A 26,119-nucleotide genomic window follows, 5' to 3' on the forward strand; every position below is an offset into this window, starting at 1 on the left:
AGGTTAAACAAGCATAACTTATCTAAACACGTTGAAGAATCACCTCGACTTCATAAAAGAGACATAACTGAAAGAAAAGCCTGATGACACGAGTGGAGAATAAACACGGATGTCACCCCTGACCTGGCCGAGGACATGACGTACGCACTCTTACATAAAGCCACAACTGTGCTAAATATAATCAACATGGCTGCTGAACTCCACTTCTAATTGTGAATATAATGTCATTAGTAGGCATGTTGGCTTTATATATATGTTTAGTGAAAGGTTATTTCTGACCTGTATATATGAATATTTTAGATATATAGAAGCAGTTAAAGAGATTGGTTGGATTTTTTTTTTCTTGTGATCAAACTCTTCCTGTAAAGTTTTTTTGACTGTTAACATTGCAGTCAAGGATCCTCTTATAGATAAGTTTACTGGGCAGCTCAGGGGGATATAAATGGAAAAGCAATGAAAATGTGAACGTGTTTCATAAGTGCTCAATGCACTTACTGCTATGTGCATGGTGTCATGGGCTCAGATGTGTGCTGCTGGAAATGTGTTGCTACTGAATTTAGTAGCCATCGTTTTGAAAGATGTTTGCGAAGTAAAGCACAGGTACACCGATGCCAGTTTGTTGATTTATTATGGTTAAAAGCGTAAAAATGTCAATTTTCACTAAATAATATTTCTGATGACAAATTCTGATAAAAATTATGAAACAGTTGCATTTCAAACAAAAAATGTTTTGCCTCAAAACATTTTGTATGATTTTACTAGCTCATTATGCATCATATCATTTGCAATAAAACATTCAATATTCTTACTTTCCAGAATCTCAGTCGAAGGAAAAGTTGCATAAAACCTTTGTGCCATTTTAGTCTGTGGAGAAAAGGCAGGAATAATAATTAGAACAATAATGATAGCATGAACTTCTGAATAAAGAAATCAACTCTGAAGTTAAACCTTACCTCTAACAACAAGTTTAGTGGAACAGTCTGCCTTGCCAAAAGAGTTGACTGCTACCACCTTATATTCACCGCTGTCCTTTTGCCGCACTCGGAGAATATACATGGAGCACACTCCGAATGAGTTGGTGATGTAGTAGTTGTTGTCTGAGTTGATGCACACATCGTTCAGGTACCAGGATACTGAGGGTGTAGGACATCCCCGGACAGCACATGTCATGTAGAGCTGATAACCTTTAGGTGGAGTGTGGACTTTGAGAGGGACCAGGATGGACGGGGGCCTCTCAAAGGAAATGTCCGTAGAATTAGGTCCATTGGAACTCAGATGAACTTTAAGGGGAAAAAATACAGAACATTTGAATCAAGATCATAGGTTACACAGTAATCATATCTGATGTTTAAGACATTTTTTGAAGAGGGGAACATCCCACCTCTGTTGCTGTTGGCGCCCCATGTTGGTGACTGAGATGGATCTGAGAGGCCCATATCGTTCTTGGCGTAGATCTGGAAATGATACTCTATCCCAGGAAGAATGTTGTTGGCTGTGTATGTGTTAGTTAAGAGACGGTCTGCCACAGTCTTCCACACTCTGCTGTTGGAGTCATGTTGAGCTACCACATAATACAGGCGGTCATCGAGCTCCTGGTCAGGGGAGGGAGCCCATGATACCACCACTTTGCCATGGACAGTCTGCTCCAACTCCACTGGCCCTGGAGTCTTGGGTTCATCTAGCAACAAGTACGATAAGATGCCAGTTATATTACTGAGAGAGGAGAGAATCGTTTGCTAAACCTTTGTCTTATTTTTCCCCGTGTTTGGAGCAATTCTTTCTTCAAACTTAATACATGTCAAACACGTAATACATTTATGTGTTTTTGGCTTTTAATTGACAAAAATTTCCCACCTAATATCTGTTAATATGAGCACAAAATAACTTCCACCAGTAGTTTCAGCACATAACTGTCCCTTCTGTTACTTGTCCTCACCTGTGACTCTAACCTCAATGTCAAACGAAGCCTCGCCCACAGAGTTTTTGGCTTTAACTGTGTAGATGGCTGAATCTGACCTCTTCGATGAGGGAATAACAAGCTGAGACATTCCCTCTGTGTTAATGATATTGATCCAAGGGGATATTGGCTCATCGTCCTTCAGCCAAGTGATCTGAGGCGGAGGTTCAGCCTGGAGATATTAATGTCAGATAAATGAGATAAAGTGTGAGACATAAGCAGTCACATCACAATGTTGTAAACTCATCACTCAAGAGTGACATGGCTGGATTGGGGCATAAAATCCAACACTGGAACCGACTGATAGATTTAAGATTTATACCGAGCAGCAAGGACTCCTTATGCAAACCAGATTTTGGATTTATTAATACCTCATAGCAAATTTTGACCCGAGCAGAATTTCCGGCTCTGACGACAATGAAGTCTTCTGGATCTTTGAAACAAGGTCTCACTGAAAGGAAAACACACAAGCTCACAGATTATGAAATGCAGACAAGGCAGCAAACAATATGTGGTAGGACAACCAGCTTAAAACTTTAATATGCACTGTGAATATGCTTTCTACTTACTGTTGGGATTCTTTGCACACACCATTGCAGACGGAGGGCTTAGATCTCCAGATCCTGACTCATTGATTGCTGCAACCCTGAACTCGTACTCTGCTCCCTCCATAACATCTTTTACTGCAAACTTCACATCTAGAAATAAGATGAGTAGCACAGCAAGGACAAAAGTCATGAAAAAGGAGAATTTTTTTTTATGTCATATGTGTGCTTTCATTCTGACCTTTAATAGGTTCATTGAGTGCATTCAGGGCAATCCACTCATTTGTGTCTTTCTTTTGTTTCTCTACTTGATAACCGATGATCGGTACTCCTCTGTCGTCCTCTGGAGGGGTCCAGGTCAAATTGATACACGTCTTAGAGGCACTCACCACTTTAGGAGCACCAGGTGGACCAGAGAGTACTAGGAAATGACGTAGTCATAGTCAAATGAGAGTAGTCTTATTAATCATGTAAGCGCATGTTTAATGATTAAGAAGTAATTAAAGACATGGAATGAATTAAGGACATTTGCAATTTGTTACTGCAGGATAGCACCTCTTTGAGATAAACCTCTTAATATTTTGGGATTTCAACAACAACTGAATTGTGTGACAGACAATCTGAAGCAATCACAAAACCTATCTAAAGACATTTTTATTTATTACAACCTGAGGGGGACTATCATAGGATTTGCTGAGGAAAGCTAAATGAGACTTCTTTTTTCTGCACTCACTCATTATGCCAGCCATAATGCTGTCAGCTGTCTCCAGGGCATCACTGAGGCCCTCAGGGTTTTCTGCATAGATCCGGTAGTTGTATTTCTTTCCATGAATCACATTCCTGTCTCTGAAGGATGTCCTGTCAGCTAAAACATCCCCAAGTTTCGTCCACAGACTCTGTCCTGTCTGCTGTCGTTCTATAATATAGTTGGTGACAGCCGAGCCACCGTCATCCTTTGGAGGGTTCCATTTAATCTCAATCACAGATGAGGTCGTTTCAACAGTGTCCACTGGACCCTCTGGTGGGCCTGGATGATCTGTTAGAACAACATAGTGTAACATTTTAAATGTAGCTCGCAAAGTGGTTCCTAGTAAAGTACAATATTTTTATTAGATTCCTTGATTTTGTACCAAGCACAATAAGCTGAGATGTAGCCTCCACAACTCCAAATGGGTTTTTGAGCTGTATTTTTATTTCGCCTGCATCTGTCCGCAAACAGTCTCTGAGTAGCAGCCGGCTGTGATTGGGCTCCTTCAAGATCTTAACTCCTCCTCCATCTTTGATCTCAGTGCCATCCTTAAACCAACTGACCACCAAAGATTCCTGAGGAATGAAGGGCATCTTGAAAGCAGCATTCTGCCCCACTCTTATGATCACAGGTTTGGAAAACTTGTGAAGGTCGTCTGGGTCAAACTCAGGTACATCTATAAAGCAGAAAGTAATTAAGTTTAATGCACTCAGCAGCAGCCATTTCCTACATGTTCTGCAATTAAGGGAGGGAAGTAAATCATACCTCCTATAGTAACCTTTCCTTGTGTACTCTGCTCCCCTGACACAAAGCGATAAAGTCCAGAGTCATCATCTGTGCAGCTTTTAATTGTCAGCTTGTGAGAGGTTCCATCTTTGGTTATGTTGATCCTGGCACCTGAGTTTAACTATCAAATTAAAAGGAGAAGGGAGACCTTGAAACTTTTTTGTACTTGTTAACACCATACCAGACACCATTTGTTAATTTGCAGTTTATACTGTTGGATATTGATGATGAATTAGATCGCAGTTTAAAGATTGCCTTATGTTACACTTACTATACATTAAATAGTAAGTGTAACATAAGAGATTGCAAATTGTAAGATAAGAATGATGTAATACGATAATTACAAATATTCATGGACTTAACCTGCTCTCCATCTTTCAACCAGCCACAGTCACGGTCCATGTTCATTGTCACAGTTAATTCCGCTGACTTTCCACGAAGAGCATAGTGATCCGAGAGTCCACGGGTGATAACAGGCTCTGGACAACATAAAAGAAAGTTACTCTTTTCTTGCCGGGACTATCATTCAGAAGCTACGCAATTCAGTTATAAAAATCAAGCTTTTATAGTGATCATTTTAGCCGTGGACTAAAGTGATCACTATAAGTGGTTTCAACTGTATTGGAAAAATTCAATATCAGTCGGGGTCTAAATCTCATTGATGTTTTGCACAAAAAGAATGTTAATGATGTATGCAGTGCATGGCTGTAAAAGGCAAGTTAATGACTTAAAAATCAAGCATAATTATTACAAGCAGCAAATCTTCAGTGGCCTAAAGCAAATCTTTTAGTCTTTGATTAGTCTTTTAATATTGGCGTTCTTGTTTGTTGTTCATTGGTAAATATCGGGCATACCAATTTCTGCAGCTGCACGTGGTTGATCACTACCAATGACTTCCTCAGCTGAGTGGATAACAGCAATAACAAGAGTAAGTCATCTGAACAAGCTTTTTTAAGTAATTTCCTCAGTTTTGTTTGCACCACTGTTGTCTCTCTTACGTTCTCCCGAATCTTCAGCTGCTGTCGGTGGTTCATCTGAAGGACCTATCAGCAGTGACAGACCGTATGAAAACACATCTATTTGTCTTGGTTGTAAGTATTAATACATAATACCTTCTACAAAACATTCACACCTGACATTTTTATGACCATTTTCCAACGTATGCCATTATCTCATACACTTTTGATTTTGTTTTTCAAGGTTGAGAAAGTCCTTGAATATTTGACTTGGTGAAATCAAGGTACAAACAGCACTGCTTGTTATTTTGAAAATCTGAGTTATCTCAGTAGAGGTTTTAGCAAACTGCTAATGTTGGCCTGGCAGTGGGTCGTAACATTGCTTCCAGAATCACGTTTCAGTGCTATGTCCAATAAATATGTTTTGAATGTACAGAGTTATTTTTAGACATCTTAATGTGTCTATAGGGGGAGGGGGGTGTAGAAGTCAGCTGGCAGTGTCCTTAGAGTCTTAAGATACAGGATCCATGTTAAGGTCATTTATGTTTTACAACTGTCCCAACCAGCCTGCACTTACACCGACACTTATGTGATAATGGCATCAACAATAAGACCAGACATGATGTTGATCACACAACAGCATTTTAACCTATTATATATTTAACAATTGAATATTGTGAATTAAACTTAAATAAGAAAATCATAATTGCATGTTTAAATACTGTCATTCATCTTTAAATGCATGCAAAGGTTATTTAAACCATTCAAGATTCTTACCTGTGCTTACTTCCTTCACAACTGGTGGATCTGATGACACTACTGCCGGCTTGCTCACTATTTCTATGAAACATTAAAACTAGTGAGTGGTCACCGTAATCAACAAACCATTATAGTAAGCATTACATGCCTCTTTATTGCTTTTTCTGATTCATTTTCTGGTGATCAACCAAATGATTGTTTTGGGGGGGTTGTAATTGAGTTGCTCCTAAACCTACTTCATAAGATTATTTAGAGAAACTGAAATACAATAATCTTGATGTTCCCTATGGTTTGAAAGGTTAGGAAAAAAATGTGCTTAAAGAAAAAGGCAGGAACTAAAATACATTAAATAGGGTTAAACACAATAAGATTAAATAAACCATAACTTAGTACATGAAAAAAGTATATTCAAAAATTATTATTTTTTATCAGAATATTATCACTATCAGCTGAATTTATTATTATTATTGATGTTACTTCAGCATCCTGTTTAAAAAAAACCTTACGGCCATCATTCTTACCTGGTTCAGGACCTTTTGGTGTCTTAGGTACAGCTTGAGCTGTAGTAGGAGGTGCAGGAGCTGGAGGGGCTTCAGGTGGAGGTGCAGCTGCTGCAGCTTCTTTAGCAGCTTTAATCTGTTCCTTTCTTTCTTCTCTTTCTTTCTCTAGTTTTACTTGTTGTTCTTGGGCAACTTTCTGCAAGTCAATTCCAGATCCTCCAGCCCTCGTAGTTTTCCTTGCTGCTTTTTTCCCCTTTTTGGCTCCTTTGTCAGCTGATTTAAAGATAAAAAAACAAAAAGATTTGCCATGAGTGTACATTTTAATTAATAGTATGACAAGAAAGAAACTCTATTACAAACTGTTATGATTTTATTATTGATTATTATCAGTCAGTCTTTTAATGGAGTAAATCTTACCTTCAACAACAAGCCATGCATTACAAGATTTTATTCCTGCACAGGCAGAGTAAATTCCTTTGTCCACCACTATGCAGTCTTTGACCACCAGTCTGTGAATGAGCTTGTCCTCCGAAACCTCAATATCGTACTTGTCCCCTTGTTCCAGTGGAACATTCTTGCCAAACCACAGAATCTTGGAGAAGGGATTTGACAGGACACACTCAAATACAGCATCTTCACGCTCCTTTGCCTTCACTTCCTGAATTTTCACCAGGAAATCCACCATGGGGACTAAAAAATAACAAGTAATTAGTTTTATATCGATAAAATGTTCAACTTCTGCAACATTGTTTTCCTTTGCTTTAATTAAGGCTAATATTTCACTGTATGCAAGTATAAAACTTACTTTTAAAATCAGTAGAAAACATATTCACATCCTCTACATCCAACTGGTACAGTCCAGCATCTTCGGGCATAAGGTCCCTTATACTGAAAACATACTTTCTCCCCAATTGTTTGAGGCTGTGCTTCATCTTGTCTCCCAACTCCTTTGTATATGGAATCATTTCACCATCCTACAGGGGAAATATACAATAATGGTTTCATGGTTGAAATTGAGGGCGACTGCTACTGATTTCTTTGGGTGACTCCCCAACCTGTTATGCTGTAATATGTAGAAGGGCTGCTAGAGGTATCATTTTGTTTCCACACTAACCTTGTATAGGAAGATTCGGCTGCTTGGGTCAAGAAGATCCATGTCAATCTCAAAGGAGGCAGAACCATCTGCATTGACTTGAATAGCCTTCAGGTTTCGCAGGTCTTTGATGAACTGGCACAGAAACGGATTAAGAAATTAGTATTATGGGGAAAGAAAATTGACTTTACATTCTGTTATCACTGCATGTAAAGTCAACATGAAGTCTCATTGTCAGGAAAAAACATTCAAATCATCATACGAATGTCCCAAACCTGAGCTTGTTGTTCCTCCCTCTCCTTCTTCATTTCATTCAGTTCCTTGAGCATCCATCGAAAGTCAGTGACTCCAAACTCTGCACAGATTCTCTCATAGTCTTTCTTATCAGCACTTAGTAAGAGCTCCCAAAACTTCGGATCAATCTCACCATCTTTTTTCTCATGTTGCTCAGATTTGGGAGGGATCTTACTGGAATTTAATAGGATTAATCACTTAACAGTCTTGTAAATCTGTAGAAGACACCTTTAATATACATGTAGTAGCTCAAACTCACCTTTTCCTTTTTAGAACAGTCCTAAAATTTTCATCAGTAAATTCTGTTGTTTGTTGCTGGGCCTTGTTCATTTTGAAACCAACTAAAGGCAGAAAAGAGGACACTTAACCTTATTATACATTAAACAGCATACAAAGAGCATGCTGAGTGACGAGCATTGGAATGAGTGGACCACACCCAAGCATAGTATAGCAGAATCAAATTTGGATAAATGGGTAAATGACTTTCTATCATATTTCTTACGTTGCTTTTTCTTTTGCATTGCCAGAAAGTAGCCCTTACCTTCAATAACATTCAGAATGACCGTGACTATGGCTTGTCCATATTCATTTTTGGCAAAGCATTTGTAGGTGTCAGCTTGATCTGGCATGACACTTGGCATCTGAAAGAACAAAGACATACAAAATGTAATGGATACAATTGACTGTGTTAGTTGGATTATCACAAAATAATAGTGCTTATTGGTGAAGCTGTAGATTTAGTTTTCATTGCTGTTAGCAGTTAAATGTGTCCAGTGTGTGTTGACTTCCTTCAGAATGTAAAAAAGGCAAAGTGATGGTCTGAAGACAGGATGACCTTGATGTTATCAAATCTCTTCTTATTTTTTTTTCTATTTATCTATAATTTACTCTGTGCCATTTGCTGCTTTTACAGAACGAAATGCTGCTGTGCAGTATCAATGCGATTTGATACTCCATATCACTTGCCTCAAACGTATGCTCATTGGAAGTTGGATCGTATTTGGTCTGGTATCTTGATGTATCAGACACATCTCCATTATTCCTGTCCCATGTGACAGTTGGCTGTGGGTCTCCAGTGACAATGGCTTTAAAAAAGGCAAATTTTCCTGTAAAACAGAAAAAAAGGTCACCTCATGTTCTAAATCACCTGGAAAAACAGATGCATGATTATTTAGTTTGATCATTAATATACACATACATAATATAGCCTACATTTTAATAACATCAACGTCATAAACGTCATAACGTCATTTATGGAATGGTATCACAACATTTAAAGTAGAGACAGTGGAAGGTATTTGTTTGGCAAATCATAACAACAAATTAATTTTTTTTTTTTTGGTTTTTCAAATGGTTTTCAGTCAGGGTGAGTATGTGTTAAACTTTATCGGATTATTCTCTTTTAGGCTGTGCTATTAATGGCCCCCCACACAATTCATTGATTTAATCAATTATGCACAGTCATGTAAATTCAACCTTGGAGTATTTTTTTTAATGATGATTCTGTAACCGTCAGTAGTACCCTCTTGGATGGTCAGAGCAATTGGCTTGCGGGTGAAGTCTGGATGGCTCTTTCCCTCTGGCAGTGTCTCAATAAACTGTGTAATCATCACGCCAGGGACTCGAGATTTCTTCTTGATCCCCACTGTCAGTGGAAGATGAAGCGTTAGTGACACTTAAAACATAGAAAATAATTACCATGATTATATGCAGCCCTCAATCTGTTGTTGTTTTTGTAGTCAAATTATCACTCACATAAACAATGCGCAGACCCATTCTAATACATGACGTATTAGAATGTTCCATGTTACTCAGTTAATCATCACTAGGATCTAAATGGTACGTACATGTATGTGGCTCTGGTATAGATGAGTCTTGAGTCAGTTTACATTTACATTTCTATTTCTATTTCTATAACGTCTATCTTTTATCTTGGGAATCCATGCCTGATATTCAACCTGAGAACAGATATGTAGTGATGCAGCTACATATCTATGTGTATATATTTACTTGTACAGAATACTAATAAATCCACTGCAGATCAGCTTTTCATGCCTTCAGGAACAATATGGAGGGAAAAAAAAACTGCTGTTGATTACCATTGCAATTCTCTGCATCTGGACCTGATAAGGCACATTGGAAAGAGCATGTACAGCACATGTCAACATGGTATTAGCATTAGATTATGGATTGAACTGAATTATTCAACTGAGAGATATAGTACTAAAGAAGAATGTGGCTTAATAAAGATTAAGCAATTTAAGATATGTTAGATGAAACAAGGTAATACATTTTTAAGTCTAATTTCAATATTACTACAAATTTCAAAAGCATTTGCTTTGTGACAGAGGAGGAGCCTTGAAAATGAACCTTAATCAACAATTTGAAGCATTAAACACATATAGAATTCTTCAAATTATGATGATTCAATCTTTCTCATTTTGCTTTTGATTTTTTTCATTAAAGGTTTAGTGTGTAGAATTTAGTGACATCTAATGGTGAAGTTTCATGTTGCAGCTGAATACCCCTCACCTCACCCTCCCCTGTGGTAGCCTTCTATCAATTCTGTATCTACTGAAATATGATTCATAAATATTCAGCATGCACCTAATATGACTTCCCTAACTGCAACTGCATGTTGGAAGTTAGTTGTTGCTTTTGGTTTTGTTGTTGATATTATTATAACAAATGGTTCCTTTTAGATTTAAGGTTGTTGGATTCACTATTTATTTCAAAAGATTCTCTGTTTTCCTTCCAGGTTCAGATTACAGGCTTTATTTGGTTACCTGTCACTTTTGCGTTTACTAATGGATAAAAGAACAAAAATGAACATCTCACAAGCTTGTTGTTTATTAATGACTCCTGCATAAAATAAGATTAGCATTCAATGCTCACCTTGGCCATTTGCAGTCCCATCCGTCAGCTTAGCTTTTCTAAACATCCCTGGACCTTTGATTTCAAGATTGATTTAGAGATTTCTTCGGAGAGATTTCTCCAACTATAAAATAGGATTGATATAAAATATAAGTACAATAATTGCAGCTCAACTGATGAATTCAAATAGCAGGAAACACAACTCAAGAATTTACATTTAAATCACTGTGTAGGTTCAAATGTTATTCTGTGGTGAAGGTGAGTGTGACAACATAAGCAGGGAATCGCCCGGAGCTAGAATGTATTTGTTGGCAGTTCCTTCCCTGTACTGTGTATTCTCCTCAAAACTAAATCTTGTTGACATTGTCTGATCTCTTTGCTCTGAATAAATTCCTCCTCTTACAAGACCAGTTACAACTATAACTGATAGCCAGACTGATAGGTGATAACTGATTGCTGATAGGTGTTTGTGTATGTGGTGGTAATGAATCACTGGATTGTGCATTTTACATGAGCTGCAGAGTTATGCATCTCTGATCGAATAGGAGAGCGGGTGTAAAATCAATACATCTCCCAAACTGGAATATAAGCCGTCAAGGTCAATAAGCAAACAAACAGACACATGATCTCAGAGGCAAGCTGACTGAATGACCAACATACTAACTGGCTTTACTGTCAGTACTGGAGAGGCTGTTGCTGAAAAAGCTTTTGTAGATTGCCAACATGAATTCAAGCTAGAGAACTCTACTCTACGTCTATGTTTAACAAAATAATTATGCCAGGTTGTTGGACCCATTTCATTTTTCAACCATAAACACATTAGATTTATCAGCAAAATTAAATGTTCCACAAACTAGTTGTTACAGTGTTGACAACATTCACACGTTGAAATTCAATTTGTCAGATGTTAAACACCTCTAACCTCTCGTGTAGTGTTTGTACAAACCCTTGCTACCCAGTATAGCGGTGTGATATTCTAGCGTGTCGATGAACCACGGCTGTTGAAAGATGAGAAAAGTGGATTGTCATTTGATAGGCCACATGCCACATAAAACTGTGAGCTTCTCATCTCCAACATCTTAATAGGCTTGTAAATCACTGTTGACATGAGTAAATCATAGAGAGCTCAATCCTGCTCATTAGATCATCTATATCTGTATTCTGAAGCAGGATGAATATACGTAATTGATATTAATTACACCCCAACTCTGGATAAGTCAGTTTTAATTAGCATCTTACTTGGTTTGTCAATACAGCTGAAAGTCAGTGTTTAAATTGTTTTATAATTTCAAGCACTGCAATGTGATGAAAAACGTTTTGTCCCAATAAGGCTGCAACTACACTTAGGGTAGAAATGATGAGCACTTTCCATGACTACAAATTGCATGCCATCAAAAACTTTTTAACAGAGGTTGCACAAAGTTCAAATTCTAGTGCTCATTAAATATTTGAGTTGCACCCTCAAGGTGTAAAACTTGTTCCGTGTACTTGGCTTCTGACATGGTCCTACACAGCCTCCTCGCCGTGAGAGTAGATTTTTATGGGTTTCATGTGACCGATGCTGAATACAGCACAGAGACAGTATTACTCAGTGACTGAGAGCATCATAAAAATGATGAAAAGGAAGACACAGCTAAGGGCATGTTCAGAAAGTGTGTGGCTATGTAGGGAGTTTGCACTGATCATGTTAATTTGGGCTATGTTTAGGACCTCTTTTGCGTTTTTTGCCCTATTTGGTTGTAATATTTTCAGTAATAATACAGAATAGTACATAAACAATTATGTTGTGGTAAATATAAACTGAAAGGTAGGAGTTTGAGAAAAGATGCTTCTAAAAAAGTTAATTTTTTAAAGCTGTTAGGTGATATGAAGTTGCCAAAAGACTGTAGTCATTAAATAGCCTATGTTTGTTAAATAATATCAGTGTTTGACAGAATATGATTTTGAATATTGCAATAATATGAGTTGTCAAATTGTCAAATTAAAGTAGTATTGCTAAGGTAATGTAAATGCAGACTGTAAATGTCCTTTGTGTATTTTAAAATTTTCTACACACTATTGCAAATTACCAAGACGACCTTATCAATTTTTATATACATTAACTCACAACTGTGAATAAGAGCCATTCAATCAGGATGCGATTTCCCTTCATGTAAGGGACAAGATTGGACGAGATAGTATGAGTTAATCAGTCACAAGATTAGTTCTGTGTGAAAGACTGAAGCCAACTTTCAATACTAAAAACCTCCATCTAAGACTGGTGCTGATTGTAAGATGAATGCTGAACTTACCTCAGTTCTCCTGTGATCCTCTTGAGTGGACGGCTTCGCAGTCTGATATTCGAGTGTTGCCAACCTGCTGTGCAAGCTATTAAACCCTTACAGGAATGCCAATGACTCTGCGACAAGCACCCACATCGTCAGACATGGTGCCTGCCAAGAAAGGGGATTGCTTTTTTTTTTTTTTTTGGCACAAATCACAACCTTCAGCAAGGGGGAGGAGGGAAAGCCAAAGCCTTATTCTGGGATGACCATAATCCTTGTTGAAAAATGCAGGATGTTCTTCAGGAAATGTCAAAATAAAATTTTGCTTGAAATATTGAATTAGTCAATGATTATAAACCATAGGCCCCCTGTTATTATTCTGTTAGACTGACTGTTTTTTAATATTCTACCCTCATGATTGGTATCCTGATCCTTTAAACTAATCATTTACAACTTCTGATGATAACTTTCACAACCTAAATCTGGCAAGTCAAGCATTACTAGGATAAATGTTTATGTTGCTTTAGATTTTACTTTTACGCAAACACTTTTGGGTTTTTGTCTTTGTTCTGATTTGTCAGTGTCTGTTATGTAAGTCGGTGTCGTCATAAGACGGAGCTGAGTGTTGACAGCCAAGTATGCTCGTATTGACACTCAAATTACGAGAACAACAAAACTTCATATGACTGTTTCGATGCACTAATGACTCCTGTTGTCTAAAAATACATTGTGTTTATTGCAGCCTTGAATAGCAACAGTGGCAGAGTGAGCAATAAGTGTGATTTCAAATCATCACTTTGCTGCAGACTTGTCGTTGGAGACAAGTTCTTTTAATGTTACAGCATTTCTTAACCTGACACACACCAGATGGTTTGTCACGTAGAACCATCTGGGGAAACTGCATAGGAAACTGTTTGGAAGAAATACAGACCCTTTCAAAAAAGACTGTGATCAACAGATGGTTTCTCCAATAAACTGTCACCGTTGTGGAAGCTAATTGGGATAAGAGTTGGTCTTAACCTTAGTCTATTTAGTTGTTACAGATTGATCCAAATGTTAAAAGCAAACAGGAATAGTGAATTAGATATTACTTGACAAATGTATTTATTTCACCATTTGTGTTCACCAAATCCTCTGACTTCTGCTTCTTCTTCGGGAATGTGCGACTTGCAGTGGAGGAGTACAGGAACCTAGTTCATAGAATGGTATGATAGCAGCCACCTTCAGCTCATCATCTGGTGAACCAAGACCTATATATAAAGATGGATGACGTGTCTCCAAGTCCTCTCACTATCACAAAATGTAGCCAAGATATTGTGGATATTTGCCAATGGTGTCATTTGGAGCTAGGCTGCAGGTTGGATTCGCAGATAACACAATGGACCACATTACCACACTAACTATGACACAGATATTTTTGCACCAGGCTAATGAGAGAAATGCTGTAAAAACAAATTTTAAGAAAGGGGTTAAATAAATAATCCTCAAATTATTGTCCTATCTTTAACACTTCCTTTCACAAGGTGATTTCAGAATTTCACATGTCACAGACAAATCATTTTTCCTGAAGAATAAATTTACTACACACTTTGAGGGCGTGTGCGCGTGCGTGTGTGCGTGCGTGTGTGCGTGCGTGCGTGTGTGTGTGCGTGTGTGTATATTTTAAGTGGTGCAATAAAAGTGAATGTGAGGGACAGGAACTATGACTGTTCTCAGGCATGGGAAGCTGATATGAGGAGCTTGATGTTCTTTGAGGCATTTATTGCTAAAGGTCACTAAAGTCAGGAGCTTTGAATTCTAACATAGAAAACAATGACGTTATACAACCCAACGCTACACTGCAGTAACCTCATCTGTGTCTGTGTTGGCAGACTTACATTTTTCTATCCATATTTATATTTTATTCATCAAATGAAGTTGTATGAATGTAGGTATCATAAATGAACTACACTTAAAGCTCCAGTGTGAAAGATTTAGGTGAAAGGGAACTATTGGCAGAAATTGAATGTAGAATAATCCTCATGATGTTTTCACTAGTTTATTTCATCTAAATTGTATGAATTGTAGTTTTCTTTACCCCAGAAAAGGCCCTTTATGTTTAAATACTTTATATTTACATCAAGGGGACCCTCTCTATGGAGGCCACCATGTTTTTTAACATTAATCCAGACTGGACAAACTAAACACCTTTTGAGTTTTTATGACAACTGAAGCTGGCACAGGTTCTTTTTCATGTTTGGAAGGAGAGGGTGAGGTGAGGGGTGTTCAGCTGCAACATGCAACACTAGATATCACAAAATTCTACACACTGTTCCTTTAAATACCGTCAAGTGAAGAAAGTAATTTTACTTTGTCAAATAAATGAAACCTCTTGTATGACCAGCTACACATCACCACACAGTATTACTACATACTATTGGCATGTGGTTGGTACAGTAAATTCCCAGTGAAGGGCTGTGTCAATAATAACAAGATGCCATGTGGCTACTGTATAATGGATAATATTAGCCTGTCGCCGGACCTCACACAGGAAGATGTGGACTTGTTTGCACGGTTGTACATGCAAGTCATGCGCGGGAAATTTTTATCATTTATGACTTTCTATAATAGACTCTCAATATCCTCTGAAAGCGTGCTGACACGTGTTTACAGTAAAAGAGAAATTTGAAGCCATGTGACAGTTGGCAGAATGAAGGCAGCATTTACCTCACAGTGTCCAACAGTTATGTGCTAAACTGAATGCAACTTTATACAGTGAGCACAGATGAGACCAATGACCATTGACATCGGAATTTTATTTTCTTTAAATTCTTTTCATTTACAGCCTTGAGGCTCCATGGACGGTAACGTCTGTTGGCCCCACTATTTGATTGGCTGAAAATAAATTTGGTACATATTTTTAATTTGCCCAGGGGATTATTATTATTTTCTATACATATACATACTCTTGCTTTACATTAAGTTACAGACTCATGACTGAATTTAGGTTAAAGTAATACACTGCAGTTCACTTTGAACAGGATTGATTTTATTTACATTTTGGAAAAGTCATAAATGATGAAAACATTAAACATGAACACACAGAACCATTAAATCTGTTTGAGCATATTGCCAATTTTCCGTGAGGTGGTAACGTCAGAAGAAAAGAAAATATTTGTATTCAGAAAACACCAGATGTAACCTTGTCATAGCTCAAGAAAAAAAATGACCATAAATAAACATGTTTGGGTGTAAGATTAGCATTTCACTAATGTTGAATCCCAGATGTCACATCTCAATCTCCTCACTGCATGTGGGGAATAAATTAATTGCTTCCAAACAAAGTTATGAAGAATCATTCCTTTCTTTTTGTCTTTTAACCTTTATTCTTCTCACCACAGTTTATTTAAAGGCATTAATACAAGAAATTCACAAAGAAAACAACAAAAAAAGCTGATAACTGCAGGTTTCAGTTGGCAAATCCTTAATTTATTTAAATGGAGCACTCGTCTTCAAGATTTCAGGACCACAGCTTTATTCTGATGAGGAGGGGGAAGAGAGAGGCATTGTTACAACATATTCAGCCAGAGAATCAGAATAATACTGATGTTTTGGATTTGTTTTACCTTTAACAACAAGTTTAGCTGTACACTCCACTCTGCCCAGATTATTTTCAGCTGCGACCGTGTAATCTCCACTGTCCCTTGGCCCAACTTTGAGTATCACCATGGAGCAGACACCACAGGTATTGGTTATGTAGTAGTTAGTGTTGGTGTTGAGGCTGATGTTATTTCTGTACCAGGTGATATAGGGTCTGGGATTTCCCGTCACTGCACAACTCATGTAGCACTCGTACCTCTCTGGACTGTTGTGCATTTTTAGCGGAACGGAGAATGATGGTGGCATCTCGAAGCTGCAGTCCTTCGAGGCAGGAACATTCACAGAAAATGTTTCTGGGATTATAAAAGGGAGACAAAAGTTAAAAAGGTGCAATTCATAATGATCGATGCAGTTTTCATTGCTGTTGTCTGATTCACTTATCTCAAATCAGTGCGTTTATCTGAGGATGAAGAACATTTATATGAAATGCTGTTGGTTTTAACGGTGCTTTGCAATTTGTTGTACAGTATACTCCATGTGGAAAGCGAGCGACGGAGCGTTCTTTTTCTACGATCTAAGTTTTACGGTTAGTTCATTTACTTATTTTGTAATGTGTAGGTATGTTTTATGTTAAAACTGAGATAAAAATACCTATACAAGTAGTTATGTCTCGTTGTATTAGTTTGTCCTCCTGTTATTGACATAAAGCGCATATATTATAGATAGATATTCGAATGGTTCGAACCTGTGTTTTTTTAGAGCGAATATTCGAACGTCATTTTGGAGCAATTTTGACAGCCCTACGGTCCAATACCGAAATATTTTCAATTAATCATTTTGTAAAAAAGCTGAAAATTAAGCAGATAACCAAAATGTTTGAGATCAACCAGTTGAGTAATGTTTTACTCCACAAGTTTTGCAACACTGTCATTAAACCTGCCTTTTGCTCTCTTCACTTCCCAGATTGTTGACTCGGAGGGTGCGGAAAGCCCCATGTCATTCTTGGCATAGACCCGGAACTGATACTGTCTCCCCGGCATGATGTTGACGGCAGTGAACTTGTTATTGAAGAGATGCTCTGCCACAGTTTGCCAGGTACGCTTAACGGAATCACGCTTTGTGATCAAGTAGTGCAGCCTGTCGTCTTTCTTCTCATCTGGAGAGGGGGTCCAGGAGACTGTCACTGTTCCTGACACATTCTCATCCAGCTCCACAGGGCCTGGAGGCTTGGGGTCATCTAGAAATGTGTGGGAATCAAATGTTTAGTATCTTTATGCATTATATCTGTGCTGGCCACAGAGGGGATGCACATACACAATCTTCTTACAGAATTTCGCCAGCATGTTGCTTAAATCCAGAGCAAATTCAGACAGTAAACACCTTTTATTTTTTTATACACTGTTTATAGTCAACCTTAATTACGATAGACTTCTTTTGCATATAAATCCATAGCTTAAATAAACATAGATTTAACATTACAAATCACAATCACTTGTCATTCCTTAAAACTGCCAAATATTTTCTCAATCAGTTGATGAAATAAAGCAAAGGAGCAGAAAATTTTAACATTTGTGAAGCTGGAGGTATGATCTATTCGACTTTGATGGAAGGAAGCATTTTACCTCGTCCTAAAAATGTCAGCTCCACAAAACGTTTGCTATAGATTTCATTTTTATCTGAAGGATATAGGTTGAGGTTTTTTTTTTTTTCAGTGTACCTGTAATTCTTATCTCCACACTGGAGGTGTCTTGACCAACAAGGTTCTTCACAATTATAGTGTAGATTCCGGTGTCATGGCGTTCTGATGAGGAGATCATCAACTGGGATGATGTGTCTGTGTTGCTCACTGTCACATGCTTAGGCACAGGCAGGCCATCCTTGAGCCAATTAATTGTTGGTATTGGAGAGGCCTGTCCACAAGCGGAGATAAACAGCTTGAATCTGGGTTTACACTTTTTCACAACTGTAAAATGTCTAATCTGCATCTTTCGAGGGGACATTGACTTAAACTTCTTGGTCATTTTGTGCTGATGAGGCTTTTGAATCATTATTATACTGAACCTGAAAGTTAAAGTTGACTCGAGCAGAGTTCCCAGCTCTCATTACCATGAAGTTCTTTATTTTTTTGTCAGTGAATTGAGGTCTCACTGTAACAAAGTAAGAAGAGAGAATATTAGAGAAAAAGCGATTTAATGATGGTAAAATATGTCAACGTTTGACTGTAGATCGTTAATTGTTGACTAGGTGTCCACTGACTCACCTGGAGGTGGCATTGAAATGATGTAGTTGTCCAACTCTTGAGGCTCACCTTCTCCACCCTCATTGGTGGCTATAACTCTTACCCAGTACATGCCCATAGACTTCAGACCCATAATAGTGTAAGAGGTCATAATGATTGCACTGGAGTTACAGCTACCCCATTGTGGACTTTCTGCTGGTCTGAGCTCCACAAGGTATCCTTTGGCCTCATCTTGGACGCCTTCTTCCTCTGTGGGTTTCGTCCAGCCCAGAGATAAGGTGGTGTATGTGGAGTCTGTCACCCTCAAGTCAATGACTTTACCAGGGGGCTCTGGAAGAATAAGTTGAGGTGTTAGGAATTAAAGTATTTAGATTCAACACAAAGCAGATTTCGACCTGTTACTTACTTTTCGGATCTCGTGCAAACACAAATTCAGAGGGTGCGCTTGGTTCTCCTACTCCAGAAATGTTGATTGCTGATACACGGAACTCATACTCGATGCCTTCAACAACTTCCTTTACTGCATACTTTTTCTCTGTTGTAATGTAAAACAGTACAAATAAAATATATGTAACGTAAAAATAAAGTCCCATGTTCCCCAAGTTCAGGTCTAAAATCAAGCCTTTAACAAACATAGCACTGTAAATAGAGTCAGTGAATGTGAAAAGTGACTCAAATTTACCTTTAATGGGCTCTTCAGGTGGGTTGACAAGGCCCCACAGATTACTGCCGTTTTTGCGTTTCTCCACGTTGTATCCAAAAATGTTGGTTCCTCCGGTGTTAGCAGGTGCAGACCAAGCAAGATTGATACAGTCTTTGAAAGCACTAACAATCTTTGGCACACAAGGAGGACCAGGGTAAGCTAAAACAATGATGAAATGGAAATAATGGTCACTTTAGCTTTCAGCTTATAAAAAGTACAGACTTTATTTGAGACTTCTAGAAAGACTTACCCTTTGTCCCTGCCTGAATGTCGTCTGTTTCCATCATTTCACTGATGCCATGATCCGTTTCTGCCCTGATATGGTAGCAATACTTTCTGCCATGATCCACATCAGAGTCCCTGTATTTGGGCTCTGGGCCAATCTTGCCGAGTTTTTTCCAGCTGTTTCGGCCAATTTGCTGTCGTTCTATGATGTAGTCAGTGATGGGGCAGCCTCCGTTGTCTTTGGGAGGCCTCCATTTGAAGTCAATGCAACTTGATGAACTTTCAATTATATCCACAGGGCCCAGGGGTGGGGTTGGTTTATCTATAGTAACACAAAACAATAACTGTACTGATGTGCATGAATTACATTATGTAAAATGAATACAAATTAAGAACATGCAGTATCTAAGATGCAGTTTACAAACCTAAGACATAAAGCTGTGTAATGGCCTCAGCTGTTCCACATTCATTTTTAATCTTAATCTTAATTTCTCCTGTGGTTCTGCGTTGGCACTTGGTTAGTACCAGACGACTGTGTGAGGAAGATTTTTCAATCTTGATATGGGTGTCCTCCAACAGCTCTTCGCCTTCGTTGTACCACTGGATCTTCAAGGGCTCCCGGCCAACAAATGACACCTTAAATACTGCCTCTTTGCCAGTTTTGATCGTGACAGGTTTTATGAACACAGCGAGGTCATCTGTGTTTATTCTTGGAGGATCTGGTAGAAAAACATACATCATTTAAAAAAGAGAAGAGTATTGTACACATTTTTGCAGTGGTTGCCATTTTCTATTGCGTCTGATTACAATACCTTCAACATTTAACACGGCTTCTGTTTTACGCCCATCAGCTTCACATCGATACTTTCCAGCATCATCTTCTTTGCAGTTTTTGAAAATTAATTTGCGATAAGTCCCGTCTTTAACAATACAGATATCATCTGTTGCTGTTATCTGTAATGCACACACATGCACATACGTTAACACACCTCCATCTAAGGAAGTCGTAGGTGAAAGCTACAACTCCATCATCTCTTAAATCCCTCACCTCTTTCCCGTCTTTGTACCAGACTCCATCACATTCCTCACTGCTCAGTCTGCAGACCAATTCTGCATCAGTGCCAATGATGGCGTTTACATCAGAAAGTCCACCAGTGAAGTAAACTCCAGGGTCTAAAAGAAATGCAACCTTTTCATTTATAACAGAAAAAGTATTTAAGATTTAAGATGTCATCTACTATGTTCTGATGCCTCTTACCAATGACTGTATCAGGAACAAGTGGGCCTGCCCTCACTCTCTTTTTTTTCTCTTTAATAGGCTGCTCTTCTTCTTCAGTATCAGCAACTTCAGCAGGAGCTTCTCCCTCCCGTGCTTCTACCTTTTTCTTTGGTTTTGATGAAGTAGATAGATCCGCTTCGGACACTTCATCTTCCTCTTCGTCTTCCTCTTCGTCTTCCTCTTCGTCTTCCTCTTCGTCTTCCGCCACATCTCCCTCGTCATCTTCAACATCTTCCTTCTCTTCTTCCTCCTTTTCCTCCCCTACAACTGTTGCTGCACTTTCTCCCCCTTCTGACTTTGCCTTCGCCTTAACCTTTGCCTTAACCTTTGCCTTTGCCTTAACCTTTGCCTTTTCCTTTGCCTTTTCCTTTTCCTTTGCCTTTGCTTTTGGCTCCCCTTTCGCTTCGGAGTTGGCTTTGGCTTTGGCTTTGGCTTTGGCTTCTGCTTTAGCTTCTGCTTTGGCTTTTGCTTTAGCTTCTGCCTTCTCAGCTGCAGTTGCAGCAGCAGCTGCAGCTGCAGCTTCTGCCTCTGCTTTTGCCTTTGCAACCAGCTCATCCCTCTCTTTCTGTATCTTAGCATTTTGTTCTTGAGCAATCATCAACAGATCAGCACCACCACCACCACCTGCCCGGGTTGTTTTGCGAGCTTTCTTCTTTCCTTTCAAGTTTGGATCACTGTCCACTGATTATAAAAAGATAGACAGTACCAGAAACGTGTAAGAGGTATTGACTAGTGTTAAACAATATGTAAAGAAACAATTTGAGAAATATAATCAGTACCTTCCACTACAAGCCAGGCACTGCAGGATGCGAGTCCAGCCACTGCTGCATAAATTCCTTTATCCAGTGGCATGCAGTCCTTTACGACCAACGTGTGAATCAGCATGTCATCTGACACGAGGATGTCATATTTATCCCCTTGCTCCAATGGAGTATTTTTTCCCTTCCAAGTAATCTTTTTCATTGGTTGCGAGATGAGACACTCGAACACAGCGTCCTCTCTTTCCTCTGCTTTCACATCTTGCATTTTAACTAAGAATTCCATAGGGGGAACTGTACAAAACACAAAATTACGGGTTAACCTGAGATCTGCTATTTCCCATGGAGCATTGCTGTAAAACATTTATGTACACTTCAATCATGTACATGATTAATAAAGAGCATTATCTTACGCTTAAAATCAGTAGAGAAGATCTTGATTCCATCAACCTCCACTTGGTACAATCCTGCATCCTCCAGGTCAACACCATTCATGCTAAATACAAACTTCTTTCCCACTTGCTTCAATCCATGTTTTATCTCTGTTTCAGCATCAAAAGGAATCATAATTCCATCCTGTTCAAACATATGAGGTCATACAAATGAGTTAAATATGTAGCATGTATAATAATGTACATTGTTTTTTATATATATATATATATATATATAAATGTATAATCTATTAAAAAAATATTTAAGATGAAACATCTCACCTTATATATAAAGATTTTGCTAACAGGCTCTTCAGCTTCACACTCTGCATCACCAATAGCATTCAATTCAATGGACTTCAGGTTGCAAAGTCTTTCAACAACCTGTTCTCAAATAGAAATCAAAACATGATTTCACGAATGTTGGCGTTATTTTATTTTCTGCCACTTTATTATGAGGCAGTGTATGTTTACATGTAGATGAAATTGAAACCATACAGTACCTTTTCCTGTTCTTGCTCCCTCTCTACCTTCATCTCATTTAGTTTTTTCAGCATCCAACGGAAATCAGTGATACCGTACTGCGAACATATGCTCTCATAGTCTTTCTTGTCTGAACTCAGCAATAGTTCCCAAAACTTGTCATCGATTTCTAGTTTTCCATCTTTGGACTCAGTGTCAACCCTCCAAAAGGAAAAAAACACAAATTACTTTAAGGTAATAATTATACATAGCAAGAAAAAAACAAAGTAAAGTTTGCCCTTGCCCTGAATCACAGCACTACTTACGTTGTTTTTAAGGACTTTTTTAAATCCTCTGGTGTTTCTCGGATAGCTGCAACACAACAAGCATCACGGTTCAATTCAGTGCATGATTCACTGTTATTATAAAGTAATTATAGCGTGTACCTGTTCTTGATTGTTGCAAAGCCTTGTTCTTTTTGAAGCCAACTGAAATGGAAAGAAATGCATTCAAGTGAGACAGATGTCATTTATCATCATAATTATTTGTTTTGAATATATCCTGAAATAGAAGTGAGTTACGCACCTTCAATAACATTAAGGGTTGCTGTGACAATTGCTTTTCCAAATTCATTTACTGCATAGCACTTGTATGTGTCAGCTTGATCCACCGATACACCTGGCAGCTATCATTAAATGCAAGGATTGAACATTTAATTGCAGATTTGTTTAGTAGTTATTATTTGATATATCTTTATCACATTTCCATGACCTCACCTGTAGTTGGTGTTCACCAGAACTTTTATCAAAAATGATTTTGTACCGTTCATCAAGTTCTCCATCATTTCTCAACCACGTCACTGTTGGTGTTGGATTACCAGTAACTACTGCTCTGAAGATCCCCAGTTTTCCTACAGAAACAGCAACGTTATTATCTAAATAATCAGCACAGTCAAGAAATGAAGTTGGATATGTGATCAGAGGTGGTATTTTACTTTACCTTCTTGAATTGTCAGAGCAATTGGTTTCCGAGTGAAATCTGGCGTGCTCATGCCTTCTGGTAGTTCCTCCACATATTGGGTGATCATAACTCCAGGCACCCTTGACTTCTTTTTAATTCTCACTGTCATTAAATGAGACAAATGGCATTATTTAAAATTGAACTTAAAGAATAATTGTATTGAACTACGTTGCTTTAATATAGTTTAAAACTTATTATTAGGCAATAATTGACATGCAAAGTAAAGTTTAAAACTCTTTGGTTACTCACCCTGCCCTGGAGCAGTTGGCTCCTCATCTTTAGATTTGCGTATCTTAAACATCTTGCTAACAGTTTCTCTGTCAATGCAAATGTACAACAAAACACTGTTTAGTGTGCATATGCATCATTTAATGAGTCTTTATTCTGAAAATTGGACGTTTATGCAATAGATGAAATCGCTTCCATGTCAATATAATGGGATTTCAGGGTAATCTTGATAGGATGGAATGTCTTGGCCACTGTTAAAAGTCATATGAATTCCCATCTGTCTGTCTGAATGTCCCACAGATGGTCTGAATCTGCTCTGGCTATCGCTAACCACTGTTTAACTTGTGGTTTAAGGCAGTGTGCTTAAATTAACAACCTGATGCTAATGCATTTGTAAGTAAAGCCTATCCTTGGAGAGCCAGCATAGATGTAATGGGACATGATTTATTAATTATTCCAATAACAAAAAGTGGGTGAAATAATATTTCAGTGTGAGTTTTATTGCGAGATGTCGCTGTTTAAGAGAGTGAAACTCAAATTGCATAAGGATGCATGAGTAAGTAATTCTATCTGTACTATTAATGTAAGAATTCCTGAGATCACAAAATAGTTAACATTCCTGATTGACTGTCCTAGTTTTGCAGGCAGTAGGTCACATACCTCATAAAAGTATCTGTCAAGGCTCAATAACTAGTGTAAACAAAATGTGACATCCATCTTTGTATTAGGTTCAGTTCTCTTTATCCCTCACCTTTCTGAAGGAATTAGTTAATTAATTAGTTAATTTCATGTTGGTGGTTAAAGGTCATAGTTTATAGTTGTCTCATTAAGTCAAAGTTGTAAAGATTCTAAAACATTTTACGACCACTTTCCAAAGTATTGCCAATACGTTGCTTTATGAGCAAGCTTTAATCACTACTTGTTTATGCACTTTACATGACAAATTAAATCATCATAAATCAGAAAGCAAGTAATTATTTGCACTACAAAATATCTTTACATTTTTTAAAATATATTTCTAATAAAGATATCATTTCAGAGGTAGAATTTGACTTAGACAAACAATCACATATTTAAATATTACTACTTCATACAGAATGTTTGATGCAAACATCTTATTGTATCTTGAATATAAAGTAATGAGACCACTCTGTCCACTCATTCGTCCACTGACAGGAGCCTTTTGTTTGTGGATTGTATTCAATGGCCCTTTAAACTATTAACATACATTTTATTTTAATTAAGATAAGATCCAAGGTTCAATGGTTCATTGCCTTATCAACGTGAATATTTGGAATTTGCCTTAGTCTGCTTAATTAAACAAACAAACTAGCAGAACCACCCACTCAATAGCACATAATACATCACACAAGTGTAAAACAGATACAGTGGAAAGGGAGAGATTGAGCTGTTAACATAACTGTAAATTTATTAAACAATGAATGAAGTTAAAATGAAATGTTTAAAATATACTGAGCTCTGTCAAGTTCCGGCATAGTTAACTGACTTGTATATGGTGCACTGCTGTGAACCCATATTTATAGCTTTCCTGAGGGTTTTATGAGTGAACTGATTTATGAATAACCTGTCAGGCCCATGTATTACATTTCTGAGCTCCATTTAATAACGGCACCGTCTTGTCCTTTGCCATTTTTGCGTGGTAAAAACCTACAACTTAATTCTTAAGATTTTCAAAGTACTTTGAGTCTCTGCAGAACAAAAAGCGAAAGAGTGATTTTCAGTTATAACACATTAAAAAATGTAAGAGGTATTTTAAAGGCTCTGCTCTGTAGTTCGATCATCAGCTTCCACCTTTTCCTTACATCTGCACTGACTTATTCTTTCCTTCCCTTTAATGCATTAACTCTGGCTCTGACAGTTTTTAAAAAGCAGATAATACAAGCAACACTATTGCAGTTCAACTTCAGAAGCACTGAAAATGTATAAATTGGTGTCAGTATGCCATTTGTATTAGAATTCTGACTCACGTTAACTCATTAGATCACAATCTAAGATCTAATATAATTTAAACAAATGTGATATTACATGTCAACTGTGTGGACGTCAAATAGGTTCATAGAATATACACCCATATACACATATTAGAATACAATGTTGGGGATTTTCTCATATCTTCATATCGTAATAATATTTTTTGATTATAATGATGTGTACTTACTAGTTTTGCCAAGTAAACTGCTGCTCTGAGTTGTCTGTTGCCAGGTTCCAGCTGATTCCTGAGAGTGGGCTCAGCATCAAAGTATTTCGGAGACACACAGAGCCCCTGCTTTTTCACTGTGGCTCCTGCGTATAGGTTTACTGATATGCACTTTGGCCCTATAGTGCCATAGGTTCTTGAAAATGCAGCACCAGAGGAAATGCAGCAGTGAAGCTTTCTAATCCCTCCCTCAAAACTGGA

General features: G+C 37.9%; 2 protein-coding genes across 12 annotated transcripts; both read right to left on the reverse strand.

Annotated features, from left to right (window-relative positions):
* Positions 1-611: 611 nt before the first annotated feature.
* On the reverse strand, positions 612-12,954 carry LOC109635398 (immunoglobulin-like and fibronectin type III domain-containing protein 1). 11 transcript variants are annotated; one of them, XM_069533182.1, is made up of 27 exons: positions 12,804-12,902; positions 11,459-11,510; positions 10,534-10,636; positions 9,738-9,761; positions 9,161-9,283; positions 8,605-8,744; positions 8,180-8,279; positions 7,898-7,979; positions 7,620-7,812; positions 7,366-7,479; positions 7,057-7,225; positions 6,669-6,941; positions 6,273-6,524; positions 5,770-5,832; positions 5,035-5,079; positions 4,891-4,938; positions 4,400-4,515; positions 4,016-4,157; positions 3,633-3,926; positions 3,236-3,538; positions 2,744-2,923; positions 2,527-2,655; positions 2,329-2,408; positions 1,937-2,129; positions 1,382-1,678; positions 954-1,280; positions 612-864 (listed from the first exon to the last, which is right to left on the reverse strand). In XM_069533182.1, exons 3-27 carry the CDS (start codon positions 10,577-10,579, stop codon positions 860-862), a joined length of 3,738 nt encoding a protein of 1,245 aa, XP_069389283.1. In that variant the 5' UTR covers positions 10,580-10,636; positions 11,459-11,510; positions 12,804-12,902; the 3' UTR covers positions 612-859. The 11 variants fall into 11 exon arrangements, with proteins under 11 accessions (XP_069389283.1, XP_069389275.1, XP_069389269.1 ...); XM_069533174.1 differs by having other exon boundaries at positions 11,435-11,510; positions 12,804-12,879; XM_069533168.1 differs by lacking the exon at positions 11,459-11,510 and having other exon boundaries at positions 12,804-12,954.
* A 2,828-nt stretch (positions 12,955-15,782) lies between these two features.
* Positions 15,783-26,107, reverse strand: igfn1.3 (immunoglobulin like and fibronectin type III domain containing 1, tandem duplicate 3). The gene is made up of 24 exons (XM_069533258.1): positions 25,880-26,107; positions 23,722-23,789; positions 23,452-23,574; positions 23,229-23,362; positions 23,038-23,137; positions 22,899-22,940; positions 22,779-22,824; positions 22,494-22,674; positions 22,273-22,374; positions 21,973-22,135; positions 21,581-21,853; positions 20,781-21,482; positions 20,571-20,695; positions 20,335-20,476; positions 19,948-20,241; positions 19,548-19,844; positions 19,277-19,456; positions 19,001-19,129; positions 18,616-18,924; positions 18,417-18,502; positions 18,073-18,265; positions 17,296-17,592; positions 16,382-16,708; positions 15,783-16,294 (listed from the first exon to the last, which is right to left on the reverse strand). Exons 2-24 carry the CDS (start codon positions 23,771-23,773, stop codon positions 16,290-16,292), a joined length of 4,302 nt encoding a protein of 1,433 aa, XP_069389359.1. The 5' UTR covers positions 23,774-23,789; positions 25,880-26,107; the 3' UTR covers positions 15,783-16,289.
* Between the last annotated feature and the right edge of the window lie 12 nt (positions 26,108-26,119).

The sequence above is a fragment of the Paralichthys olivaceus genome, chromosome 2 (assembly GCF_024713975.1).
Source record: "Paralichthys olivaceus isolate ysfri-2021 chromosome 2, ASM2471397v2, whole genome shotgun sequence".
Taxonomy (NCBI): domain Eukaryota; kingdom Metazoa; phylum Chordata; class Actinopteri; order Pleuronectiformes; family Paralichthyidae; genus Paralichthys; species Paralichthys olivaceus.

What these genes read in the sequence shown, in the direction of transcription:
- LOC109635398 (XM_069533168.1), bottom strand. Translation starts at nt 10,579, where the DNA reads ATGTTTAGAAAAGCTAAGCTGACGGATGGGACTGCAAATGGCCAAG. An exon ending in GGGAGGAACAACAAGCTCAG is followed by an intron (nt 7,480 to 7,619) that starts GTTTGGGACATT and finishes TTTCTGTGCCAG; the next exon opens with TTCATCAAAGACCTGCGAAA. An exon ending in TGTGAAGGAAGTAAGCACAG is followed by an intron (nt 5,080 to 5,769) that starts GTAAGAATCTTG and finishes CACTGCTGATAG; the next exon opens with GTCCTTCAGATGAACCACCG.
- igfn1.3 (XM_069533258.1), bottom strand. Translation starts at nt 23,773, where the DNA reads ATGTTTAAGATACGCAAATCTAAAGATGAGGAGCCAACTGCTCCAGGG. An exon ending in TTTGCAACAATCAAGAACAG is followed by an intron (nt 22,825 to 22,898) that starts GTACACGCTATA and finishes GTTGTGTTGCAG; the next exon opens with CTATCCGAGAAACACCAGAG. An exon ending in CTTCTCTACTGATTTTAAGC is followed by an intron (nt 21,854 to 21,972) that starts GTAAGATAATGC and finishes TGTTTTGTACAG; the next exon opens with TTCCCCCTATGGAATTCTTA.